Source organism: Canis lupus, chromosome 38 (genome assembly GCF_048164855.1).
Source record: "Canis lupus baileyi chromosome 38, mCanLup2.hap1, whole genome shotgun sequence".
Taxonomy (NCBI): Eukaryota; Metazoa; Chordata; class Mammalia; order Carnivora; family Canidae; genus Canis; species Canis lupus.
In genome coordinates this window covers 23,544,308-23,557,469 of record NC_132875.1, presented here as the reverse complement: position 1 = coordinate 23,557,469, position 13,162 = coordinate 23,544,308, and the positions used below count along the sequence as shown (strand labels likewise).

Below are 13,162 nucleotides of genomic sequence, written 5' to 3'. Positions count from 1 at the left end.
GCCGGCAAGCTTCCCGTGGAAGGTCTCTTGCAAGCAGCAGCCCTGACCTCGGGGTGGGAGGTGTTCAGAGTCTCTCCCTCCCCACCAGGAAGAAGGAGTTAGACAGCATCTCTAAGCCAGTATCTCCAACGTACACCTACCTCGTGTGCATCCTCAAGCTGCTGTGAGGGTAACGTAGCCGTTATCTGCAGGGATCTTTTTTTTTAAGATTTTATTTATTTATTCATGAGAGACACAGAGAGAGAGAGACAGAGACACAGGCAGAGGGAGAAGCAGGCTCCATGCAGGGGGCCCAATGTGGGACTCGATCCCAGGACCCCAGGATAAGGCGCTGGGTTGAAGACGGCACTAAACCGCTGAGCCACCTGGGCTGCCCTGGAGGATCTTTGTAAAAGAAACTCACCCTCTCGAATCTTCCCCACTCCAGCTTTAAGGCCATGGTGGGGGATCTGATGGCTATGTGTGTAGAAATGACAGAAGTCATTCTCAATGCCTGAGTATCTTTTGCAGGATTCAGACTTGCTTCCCCAAAAGGAAGAAGCTACAATTTCCTCAAACCTTTTCCCTTCACGTAATTTCTGAAATGGCAGAGATGCTGTTCTCAGCCCCCTGCCTGTGTAGCCCGACAGTAACTTTTTCTTCCCACTTTGCACGCAGCACCTATAACCACCTGCTCCTGGGTGGGAGGGCTGGTCTAGGCACACTGGTCAACCTACCACTCTCCCTGTTCTTGCCCTGTCTACCTCTGTTGGATAAGTCCTGAAGTTTCCCATCTCCAGAGAACAAGCCTATCCCTCTCTGCTGGTTGGCTGGAGATTCCAGAAACAAGTTCCACTCGATAAAATGAGCCTTGCAGATGGTTTAGGAAGTTCCCTAGTCAAGCCCACACCTCCTTCGGGTGTAGGGAAGAGAAATCAAATGGATCCTCACCACTGGATACCTGCTGGGGGCTTATCTCCCACAGGCCAGACGGTGATGGTGATGGCGGTGGGAAGGGAGGGCTAGCTCAGGAGCACTGGGGCTCCCTGGCTCTCCTTCGGGTTCCTCCCCTAGAAAGGGAAACTCCCTCAGGACCTGCAAACACTACCCTACCCTCCAGGCTACCAGCTCCTGTCTCTAAAGCCCCAGTGCTTTCCTTCAGGTATGCTCCTTTCAAAATAACCTGTCTGCTTTTCTCCCCTTTAGGGTCACTGCCTCCTCTTCTCCTATGTGATTTTTTTTTCCTAGACAGGATTCCCTCGTTCCAGCATCTCTTGGCCCCTCGCCGGTCTTCTGTCCCCGGGCGGGAGGTGGGGGGACACTGAGATTCATGGATCTTCCTTCCCCTCCACTGCTGATTCCCATCCCCTTGACTCTATACCTGGGCTCGGTTGCACTGCCCGCATGGCTTTAGGTATACTGACTTTCCCTGTGGGAGCCGGACGCAGCTAGGCGAGAGTGACATTCCAACCTGAGCTCAGGCAGCAGATGCAACCCTAGAAGATGCCACAGTCACCAAATCCCTGCCTGCGGTGTGCACCTAACCCCATAAGCAAACAAGTCTGACTGTGCTCATCTGAAACCCAGACCTGAACCCTCTCCTGACATCAGGTTGTCAGCCTCAGCAGGGCTCTAACGAAACCCCCAGCCAGCGGGTCGTTGATCCTCCTTGTCATTCTCATTGAAACACTTGGGGGTGGCAGGTGTTGCCCAGCAATTGTCCCATCCTGGTCCCTTTAGTTTAGAGATCCCTGAAAGCATTAGAGGGTAAAAGCTTGGGAAGGTAATCCTGGAATCCGTTCTCACGGTGGACGTGGGGGCCTCATGACACTAACGAGCACTAAGGAACGTATCTTCACCCCAGCTGTCCCCTCCCCACGTGCAGCCCCTTTGCTCCCATAGGACCAGGCTCCTCGGTCCCCCAGGACTAAAGACTTTGATGAGGGGATGGTAGTTTCTCACACTTTGGTCTGAATCCAGAAACCACCCCTAAACATTTCATCGCTTCTCAGGCAGCTTTATAAATAAGAACACCTGACTCATCAGGTGCCTACTTTCCCACCTTCTTACCCTGGGGAAATGAAGTCGAATGAATGGAATCAGCACTTGGTATTAAACCTGTGGGCCAAGAAAAAAAAAAAAAGAAAAGTGGGCGTTTTTAAGATGATTCAAAAACTCCGGAAGGATAGGCCTTATTTTGATTTGTTCTGTGTCACTTAGGGGGTCAAGGATAAGGATAGTAGGTTGGCCCCGGGCCCCAGACCAAGGCTGTCATTGGTAACCAAATGGTATGAATCATCTGTCTCTGAGAAGTAGGACACAGAAAACCAGAGACCACTTGCTAGACTCCTAGCCACCATGCCCACCAACAACCAGCAAGCCTTGCTGCCCTGCCCTCAGTCTAGCAACTGAGGTATTGTCAGACGTCACCAGACATTTCAGGATCTCCAGCGCTGGTGGCATTCTTGCTAAAGAGCTTGGCTGATGGTTCCTGAGCTCCTTTTCCAGGGGCCTCTCCATTTCAGCCCAAGGAGAGGGTATTTCAGAGAAGAAACCCCGAAGCAAGTGAGCCCAGCAGTCGTGGTCTAGGAGCCTTTCCACCCTGGCCACCTGTGTGTGGCCTACTCCATGGCTCTGTTTTTTTGTTTTTGTTTTTCGTTAACCATGAGTTATTTTCCTGCAAAATCTGCAAAAATTAGTAGTCAGTTTATTGGTTCAGAGGTTCTTGAGCTTCAAAATTCAATCAATATATACTTTGCCTTCTATCTTAAGGGACACACCTTATTTTTTGAAAGTCCACATAATGAATAAGCTACCGCTGTCTATTAGGAGTCACGGGGTGGAGAAGTCCCTTTAGACCGTAGGTGCTTTGGGACACCTGCGCACCTAAAATGTCCTTCATAGGCTGAAAGGGAAGAGCAGACCAGATCCTGGCTGGGTATTTGGACTCCATGGCAAATTGTTCTTTCAGCGAAGTGTGCTGAGCAATTAACGGTGTCCCCCCTTTTACTCACCATTCCTTAGTGTATGAGGGAACCTTCTCTCTTGCTCTAGCTCCTGTCAACTTCCTTTTCCCAGCACTTTCCACCACCACCCCCTTCCCTAAAGCCCTCCAGGACACCCCCGTTTTCCTACCCCCTCGGACTGTGGAGCAAAGCTGTCTCACTCTCTGATTCTTTGCAGATCGACGTAATTAACACATTCCAGACGGGAGCCTCTTTTAAGGGAGTCCTAAAGCGACAGACCATGGGGCAGCATCTTGATGTAAAACATGTTCCTAGCTCATCCTATGTAACAGTTGCGCCAGTTACATCTCCCCCCACCACTTCTGTTCCTGCTGCTGTCTCATCTCCTACTCTGGGCAGTGAGTGATAGTCTATTATGATGCATGATTTGCTAAAATGACCACAAGAGAGCACGTGGCATCCACTTTAACCAACCATGGTTATCTTTTCCTTTTGGTTTATTCCCTTTGACCTTTGGCTTAAGGGATGAAAAATGGGACAGAAATCCCACTCCCCACCCAGGCTGTGGGCCCTTTTATTTTATTTTTTTAATGTGGGAAAACAATTAAACCATAACCATTTTAAAGACAACAGTCCTGTTTTCTGATTGTTCCTCTGCATTGCTTGTTTCTTCCTGGAGTTTTTTGTTTGTTTGTTTTGCTCTATTTTGGTTTTTTGTTTGTTTGTCTGTTTGCTTGTTTTGCTTTGTTTGGATATTTTGTTCCTCTCCTCCAGCTCCTTTGAGTCTGAACTTGATCCCCTGAGGTTAGATGTGAGGTTAGGCCAATGAAAACCCAGCAGTCTCTTCATAGGTGGGAGGGGGCAAGTTTCAGATCTCCAGAAAGAGTAGGAAGAGAGCTACCAACCTTCCCCTGGGTTTTTCTCCCAGGAGATCCATCATAATTGAGCCAACGTTGAACTTGGCCAATAATAATGGTCCTCCTGGGCTACCACTCTGTCATGAGCTGGCAATATTGTTGTAGACACCATAGCTGAGCATGAAGGAAAGGTGTGTTCAGTTCCCATGCACAGGGCTTAGTGTCACTGAGCTTTCGCTTTTCAGGGATGTCAAACCAAGCTCTGGTTTAAGAATCAAGGTGTTCACATCTGGCCAGGAGAAATGTACGTGCAAAGATTCAAATAACGTATTTCTCTTCATTCCAATTTTTTTCTTTTTAGGAATTTCTGAAGAGCAACTTCTGTTTTGTTTTGTTGCTTCTCCTTTCCTCTGGTTTGATTGTCTCCCCCATAGCCAGCCCTTCCCACCTTATTTTGCATGTAAAGTTTTAGGAGCCTCTTTCTCAGCCAGCCCGTCAGCTGGGATGCTGTCAGTGATTAACCTAGGATCTGGTGTTCCCATCAGTAAATCGTTCAATTCTTGCTAATGCTTATGCCTTCCTATTCCTGGTCATTTTACCTTCCCCAGATGAGACACAGGAGAGAGCAGGCACTCTGCTGATAGTACTGTTCAGGTATTTGGTGGGGAAGCAGTCTCTGTGTATTAAGTCTATTGTGAGCTTCAGATATTTGACTATTTTATTTATCTCTTCCTCCCCCACTTCCAACCTCCCCCCACACACCAGAACCCCGGAAGGGGATGGGGGTGGGGTAAAGAAAGAATGGTTGCATTGTCTGTGGTTCACATGATTGTGAGCTCTGCAGGTTGACCAGACTTAGATTATTTGTTGTCTTTGTGGCCAAATGAAAGTGTTCTGGTGTGAGATATGGCGGGTGGGGTTTTCTATAGACACAAATTTCTTTAGGCTCAAACACAGTCAAAGAACTAAATAAGTCTTACCCTGCAAGTATCTGAGCCCTTCTCCCTCTAGTCCTTCCATATTCTTCTCTTATTTCCTTGTTTCTTCTAGTTTTTCCCGTCCTTCCAACTAGTGTCTCTTCTTTTTTAATCATGCCTTTCTGTTAGAAAGGGTTAACATCAAATGTCCCAGTGATTCGAAGGCAGAAAGAGACTAAGCAGAAGACAGAGCCCATTGATTGGGCTCTTATGGAGTTGCCAGTAGAGGGTGTGCCGCAAACCTTCAAAGGCAGAAAATCAGTCAAGAGACACAGGCACACCTGCTCTCTCTCCAGCTGCGCCTTCTTAGTCGGACATCCTACCAGAAACAGTCGTGCATTTCAAGACTCTCTTCCCCATCCCAGATCTCCTAGCAAATTCAGTTCTTTATCTAACCTTCGGGAGATAAATCTTTAACATTTCCCTCTACAGGAGAACCCTTTAGTCCCTTCTCTTCCCCTAGTTTCTGAAAAGAGAACAGAAAACTGTAGACTTTAGCTGAGGAGATGGAGCCTTCATCTGTCCATTCACTGAGCTCCAGAGAGTGGCCCTTAGCCCTCATACCTGACCGAAGGTCCAGCCTGGTTGAGACTTCTGAGACATGAGAAAGAGTCACCCTTCAATCAACTACCTCTACCTGTAGGACAGGGGCCACGGAAGAGCCATTTCCCAGAGGTTTTGAGGGATAACTGAGGAAGGGCTGATTGCCTGAGTGGAGACTGCCTACAGCTTTCACATCACCCACTGCACTAGCTGTATCTTGTTCCCCGTACACTGCTCACGCACCAGATATCAGGAAAGGAGGATTGCCACCTTTGCTTGCGGTGGACTGGTGGTGATGTATCTGTGTGATCGTACCTCAGCATGTGTTACATATTCTCGGAGGCCAATGTTGGAGTTGAGGAGCATTCTGGCGCAGCCCTAAGCCCTCCACACCTCACCCTTCTCTCCGCCACCAGGCCACTAGATGGTGCTGCCTAGCTCCCTGACTCCTCTTCCTTTGAGCTTCCCTTGCAGGATGCTGGTTTCCCTTTAGATTCTAGAAGCCCTGCAGTCTAGCCGGATGACTGTTCCTTGCTCTCCCAAAGAAGAAATTTTCCCTACACTTTCCATCTACCCATTCCAATTCACTTTTATCTTACTGTTTACCTGTAACAGTGTTATTGATCACCCCAACAGGTGAAAGGAAAAGCCAGAAAATGGGGCTCCAGACCCTGACTCTAAAACCAATTTTTAAAAATATGTTTTCTCTATTGGACTTCACATATAATTATTTTAAGTATTCAGTTGCTTCAAAAACAAAATAGAAGCAAGAAGTTTGAAAATCACTGATATTGAAATAACCAACCTGTGGTATAAAGGTACCTGTTCTTCTGCAGTACTTGTTAAAAACTCGGAAATCTCACAAGCAGGTGAAAAGTGGGAGCTGTTATCACTCCTACGGGGTGGTATGACTTGGAACCCATCTCTTGGCCTGGGAAAAGGCACTGGGTTTGGGCTCATTCACCCAAGGCGCCTTGCTCTAAGATTTGATGGAGGTCAGTTAAAGCTTGGGGCCTCTGGAAGACCAAAGGGAGCCTCTGTTCCATCTGATCTCACCGAGATCTGGAGCAAAGACAACATGACAGGTAAAATGCACCCAACAGATGGTCAATAGAAATCACAGAAGGATGGAAAAGTAGGTCCTTCCTTTCTGTTCAGCATAGTGAATATGTGCCCAGGTTCCTTGATTCTTCTTGGCTGAAGTATCAAGTTCTACTGAGTGGCAGAGAGTCCAGTGCTTTCTAAGTTCCGGGCACCTCAGTCCTGGGTGGGTCTGCCAGGCTATTGTGGAGTGAGGCAACATAAGGAGAGCCTTAGCCAGCAAAGACACAACTTCAGTGAATCCTCCGTGTATTAGTCTTGAAGGGTCTATACAGTGATAGGAAGCATTGCCTGACTCTGTGTCTCTGCTGTCTGCACATTCTTGCCTCTTCTCCAGGGGCACATTCTTTTCTGAAACACCAGAGGAATGGAAGAGGTGCCTTATGCCAACATTTATCATTCCTCCCTTTGTCTCTCCCACTACAGCAGTTTCTCCTGCATCAGCCCCATTTCTCTCCTGGGGGAAGAATTTTTTGACAAGACTAGGATCGGCCACCTCCCCACAACTAAAACTATCCTCCAGCCGCTTTCTTTTCCCATGGCCTGTCTCTCTCCAACCTCTCGGAATCCATCCTACTGCCCCTACCCCAATTCTACCAACCCGGGATTTAAATCATACTTCAGAGAGACCTACAGATCAGAAAAGCAGGCTTCCCGGAAGAGTTGGAGCCCATGGATGAGGCAAAGGGTGGCCATAGGGAGCAATTATTTTTTTCCTTTTCTCCCAATTGACTGAATCCCTTCCTTTTTTGTGCGGTAGAAAGAGACTTTGACACCTAGAGGGCAATGCATTTCCCTCTGCCCATTAAAACCACTTATTATTTCCATTCCTCCATTCTCTTCATCCACCTCATCAGAAAAGGCACTTGTCTGGAGCACAGCCTCCGAGTGGGTGGTTTCTCTCCTGGTCCCAGCCCTTCCCTTCCCCACATAAGATCATGCTCTCTTCACAATTAGAAATAGCTGGAGAAAGCTGCAAGACCAGGCACAGGTGCCATGCACCAAAGACATGGACATGCATTTGAACTCTGAGAGCCAGCTCTTCTCTCCAAAGTTAGGATGAAGGCATCTTCTGATACCCGTGTTTCAGCCCCATCTGCCAGGGGAGGGGCAGAAGGGTGGAGTTTTGCTTTCTTTGAAGGAAGGGAACATGGCAGAGGTCGTGGGATAGAAATATCTACGTGTTTCCTGACTGAAAGAGCAATTATTAAACTGGAGAGTATAAGAGTTTTAATTTCTTGCATGCTGCTGACACAAATGACAAGTGTTTTGTCTGCCTTGCTGCACGGTATCCATGGCCACTTATCACTCAAAAGTATATTATGTACAAATGGGTATGCGTTTGGCTCTTTACGGGTTTGAAACAGATAACTAAACTTCAATGTGTAATTTTTCCATTCCACGTTCACAAAATGTTTGGCCTCGACACAGAAAGCCACATGTCTGAATCATCTTTTAAGTTCGGCTATTAATTTGCACCTGGTTCCAATGTCCTTGCCCTCCATCCAAAAGAACTAATGAACCCTTGTTTTCTGTTTCATTTTAAGAATGGTTTGGGAATGCTAACTTTGCTTTGGGTTTTCTACTTTTTTTTTAATGCAGCTTTGAAATATTCAGTTGTTTGCCATTACTCACCCCACGCCACCCATGCTTGAAATCTGGTGTTTCTAGCGTTCCATAATCTCTTCTTATGTGTTTGGTTTGGGTTGTTGAGCAGTAGTATTTCATAGTTGGGGTTTTGTTTCTCTCCTCAAACTGCCAGTTCTTTGTTCTACTGGCCAATTCCCACCTTCATGTTTTCTCATCCTCCTTTTCCTTCCCCTGGTATAGATCAAAGTGGTGAAAGCGTTCCATAGTTCCCTCCATGAAAGCATTCAGAAACCCAAGAACCAAAACTCCATCCACAACTTCATGACCCACCCTGAATTCGCCATAGATGAGGAGGTGCCACGAACACCACTCCTGGATGAGCATGAGGAGGAAAATCTTGAAGTTCCTAAGGCTGGGACTAGGGTGCTCCTGTTGGATGGTGAGGTCACTCCGTATGCCAACAAAAACAACAATGCGGTGGACTGCAGCCAAGTGCAAATCATTGCCTCCCACTCAGACAGCCCTCTACACAGCCTGGAGACATCCGTTTGAACTTCATTCTCTGACTCCCATCCCCACTCTCCCCGTGTCCTTTTTCATCTGCCCCATCTATAAGGTAACGATGGGACTTTTCACTGTCATGTCAGCTGCTCCCAAGTATGTGTGAACCCCCACCTGACCATGAAGAGGCAAGAGCACAGACCTACGAGGATTTCGACTTAAACTTGAGTTGGGGTTTGTAGCAGGACCCAGTCAAACCCCAGGCAGGTAATGAATGGTAGGATCTACTCCTTGGGTGTATCAGTTGTCATTTTTAAAGAAATGATGACAGTCCTCTTGGCATCTACCCCAACCCAGACTCTCCCCAGTATACATACGTATGTCGGCATCTCCTGACTTCTGGATTTTACCCTATGAGTCTGTGCCATGTTTAAGCTAAATAGAGGATTCCAAGAGACGAATGTTCCCAAATGAAATATGTTGAGGTAGGAATGGAATGTATAGAATCAGCCTCTAGAGTGATTGTTTTTTAAATGACTTTCCCATTTTCAAAACTTACACCTAGAGCCCTCTGGCTCTTTCTGCCCTTCTAGTCAAATCTCCCTAAGATTCTTTGGTCTTTTACGACCACTGTCTTCCCTACCTTCACTCTTTCTTTTTCTTTTTCTTTTTCTTTTTTCTTTCTTAAGTGGTGATGATTAAGAAAGTGGAAAGGACATGGCTGAATTGAATCAACTTTGGCCATTCTCCCGTCTGGCCCTAATGGAACCCTTGGTTTAGTCCTAGAGGCAGATAGATTTCTTTGCTACTGGGATCCTCTTGAAGCAATTGAGAGCTGGTAAGAATGTGTTTCTGTTGTTGCCAGGTTACCCTCCACTTCTGAACTGCCATCTTGTCAGGTGTGTGTCCTTTCTAAGTGCCAGGGAGGTCAGCCTTGACTGTGAAGCTTGCATATGTTCGCTATATAGTTTTTACCATAAGCCTGAGCTTTCTCCTATTCCTAAAGTGGTGGCAAAAGAATGGATCGAGAATGGCCCTGCCTCCCAACTGGACTTGGATACTGAGGACCAGCAGCTGGCAGGTCTAGGACAAGACATACCATCAGAGCCAACTCTTATGCGATTCTCCCTAGGTTGACCACTACTGCTTTCAAAGCCTTCCTCCACCAAGGCTTTTCTAGGACAGGACCTGATTGTTGGGGGAGTGAGTACTGAGAAGCCTTGGGGAAGGCCAAAGGGCCATAACAGCAGGTTCTGAGAAACCAGACACCTTGAGCCTAGGTGCCCAAGTACCAGCTTTGATGTACTCCTCAGCTTTCTCATTCTGCTCTCTCATGGCCCCTAACTCGTCCTGTCTCTAAACACACCCCAACCCTTCTTGGATATTCTGCTTTTGAAAATATGCATCCCATGTGGACTCCACTGACATTTTGCTGACTTAAAGGAGCAAAATACCCACCCTGAAAAGTTCTCCTTCCTCTCTTCCCTTCTTCCACATGTCCCACTCAAGGTCCTCCCCCGAATGTGGTTGACTGCTGCCCAGTCAAGCCCTGTGCCTTCTTTCCCTGAACACTGCCCAAAGCAGCCCCTTCCCACCTGCCTCTCAGGAGTTGGGGACTTCACTAGGAGATTTTTTTTAAGTGTTCCTTGATGGGACAAGGTGGAGCCACATTTGCAGGAGCTCCATGTTTATGCCCTGCTGATGTTGACATAAGCTCTTCTGTGCAGGGTGAGTTAGCTCATGTCTACCAATTCCCGTGAAAAAAACGAAGCCTGTCTCCCTCTTTCAAGAGAGATGGGGGTGGGGCTCCAGGCTCTTATGAACTGCCAAATTTCCACTTGTGAGAGTAAGGTGGCCTAAAGCTCTCTGCTCTCTGGCCTTCTCTTCTGGACCCCTCCTCCCTCACCCCTTCCACCTGAGCTGTCCGAGGTAGGAAGAGCAAAGGAACAATACCCCCCACGTATCCCCATCACTACACAATCTGCCACATTTGACTTGGGTTTTATAAAGGTCACGTGCTTCAGCAATCTTTTCTCTGTCTTAAATAGATAAGGGGATAAACGGCTCTACTCATGTGGGAATAAACAGCTCACCTGAGTGAGGTATTAGGTGTGCACATAGATATTTATTAAGTACATTGGAAGATTTAGTTCTGTCGAGTCTTTTATTACCTCAGATCAGTTTTTAAAACAAGCCAATAACAAACTTCGGAGGCAAGTGTACCATTCCTGCTCCCAAAAGACTCTCATGGTGCCTGACAGGCTACTCTTGAGGGCTTGTGTCTACTTGTTTAAAGTCAATGGCTTCTATGTGTCTTCTAGTTTCCATGGTAGGAGAGAAAATAGAAAATATTATGCAAAAATATATAGTTTTCTTTAGCTCAGAAATGGATATTTTTGAGTCAGCCATATGTATTTTGTTTAAAGGATTTGAAATAAAGTGCTGTTGTGTTACCCTGTGGAAGGAGCACATAACCAGCTGTTTGACATGACAGGCGACTTAGTATATTTGTGATTGGTTTTAAAACCAATACACCATACTTCCTTTCACCAAACAGCCATCTTTATACTTAGGGGGAAAAAATGTGTTGGGTTCTAGACTTTTTTAATATAAATTTTGTTGATATGGAACTAATAAGTTTGTTTATGTGCATATGTTTTTTATATGTTTTTTTTCTATTCAGTTTTAGTGATCCAACTGGCAGTGAGTAAATATGGCATAAGTTAATAAAGCTTTCCCCCAATATGGTGCTTTAGATCTGGAAAGGGTCTGATGGGGAGAAGGGGAAATAATTCTCCTAGATAAACCTAGGAAAACAGGCAGTGGACTGTGGATAGGAAGGAAAGCATCCTACAGAAAGGACACCCAGCAAGAAATGAGTGTGCATCCCACATGGAGTTGGGTGCCAGGCTTTTTCAGTAACTAGTGATCAGGAACAGGGGCCTTGGCCGAATGTTGTTTCTTGAGTAGCTGGCAGAGTGGTACCCAAGATGTGAATCTCTCTTGGGCTGCAAGGATGTGCTGATTGGGGGTTTGCATTTTTTATTGTTCTTTCACCCATTTTTATGGGTTCTTGGCCCCAGGAGTCCTCCATTAGTGAGTTTTTATTCGAGGATCTGATTTGGGATTTCCTCTCCCTTAGAAAGGTTGTGTGCAATATAGGAGATGAGGGAGATAGTTCTAAGTGGAAGTAACCAAGGCCAGTTCTGGCCTAGGGCAACCGTCTTGGGTAGGCCCTTACCAGAGGTGCCCTCTGCCCTCTGAAATGACTCCCCGCATCCCTCAAGGTATGAGAGAAACCATCAAGCAATCCTTCTGACACTTGTGGGTTCCTTAGTGTCTGAATTTCTTCTTCCACCTGAGCTTCAGAGGGGAAAGTTTGCACAGTTCTATCTGAGCGATTACCTCACTGCCAAAAACCAGGGCGGGGGGAGGGGGCTGTGTGTGGCAAGTTCGCACGTCCTGCAACCTCGAAATGCCTCACCTCCTTTCTCTCCTGCTTTCGTTGCCTAACAATCAATTGAAGCAGCCCGTGATACCATCACAAAGTGCACACTTCCTCACCTTCCATATTTAGGGAGCACCCACTGCAGTGGTGGGATGAGGCCTTGTAAAGCCTGCTATTCTGAAGCCATTCCAACCTTTCCCTCAGAATAGACCAGACACCCTTCTTTTTAGCTCACTGCCTAGTGCTTTGCCTTCCCGGCTCTGCTGTCAGGCCTGCTGTCCCCTTTCCTCTTGATGAGGAGAGATGGAGGGAAGTGAACTCCCTGTGACCAAATTGGCCTTTGGTTCACGTTTGCTCCCCATATGTATATATGCCATATGTGAATATGCCATATATATGTGCCAACAAATCTATCTTATGTTGTTCTTTTCAAATTGGCACGCAGATAGGAATTTTGAGTTTCTTCCTTTTTTTTTTTTTTTTTCAGTAACTAGTATAACAAGCACTGGTATTTTTGTATAAAAAGGAAAAACAAACAAAACAAAAGATTGACTATTGTGGTCTGCATGACATAAACAAACGTGGCGATATCCAAGCATTGTGGATGCCAGTGTGTTGCCATAACTTATAGTTCGGCTTACTGGTGCACCCAATCTGTATTTGCATTCTGATATTATTTAAGCTCTCTGTACAATGTTTTTGCATGTATTTATATGGTTCTTAGGGAAAAAAATACGCTGTAAACTGGCAAATCTGAAATTCAAATATGTTGTCCACTGAGACGGGAAGAAGAGGAGTCTGAAAAGATGGGAAAAAAGGGGATAATTTTTTTTTGAACCAATAAAGCTTGTTGCTGATGAGCAGAAACCAGTACTGCCGTGCACTGAGAATAAAAACCCATGCCCACTTGTAACTGTGCTGTCCTCAATGTGTCTCCACCTGTGGGGAATGTCACAGGGTGATCTGTTGGAGTTTGAGAAGGGACGCGCCGCAGCCACCTGGAGACCCCCATCCATGCCAGCCCAGAGCTCAGCTTGTCACTGGCCCTGCCACATGCCTCTCCGCCAACATGTCCCTCTGGCAACTTGTGGCCCTGCCGGCCAGGCCCATGTGCTGGCGGGACAGACTTCACTCAGCTCGCTTCAGGCAGAATCCACGGTCAGGGCCCTGCGACACTGGAGCCTTTGAGAAAAGATGGAC

The 13,162-nt window shown here is 46.7% G+C and overlaps 1 protein-coding gene across 8 annotated transcripts in view; it reads left to right on the top strand.

The window, feature by feature from the left end:
• The window catches only part of ATP2B4 (ATPase plasma membrane Ca2+ transporting 4), a 98,655-nt gene extending 85,780 nt beyond the window's left edge, over positions 1-12,875 (top strand). For 5 of the 8 annotated variants that reach the window (XM_072814857.1, XM_072814856.1, XM_072814853.1 and 2 more), the window contains one exon: positions 8,254-12,875. In XM_072814857.1, the coding sequence (XP_072670958.1) occupies positions 8,254-8,565 (312 nt within the window). In that variant the 3' untranslated portion in view covers positions 8,566-12,875. Of the gene's footprint in view, positions 1-3,162; positions 3,344-8,253 lie in introns of all 8 variants that reach the window. The other 3 variants (XM_072814859.1, XM_072814858.1, XM_072814860.1) reach the window with 2 other exon arrangements.
• The last annotated feature ends 287 nt before the right edge of the window (positions 12,876-13,162 follow it).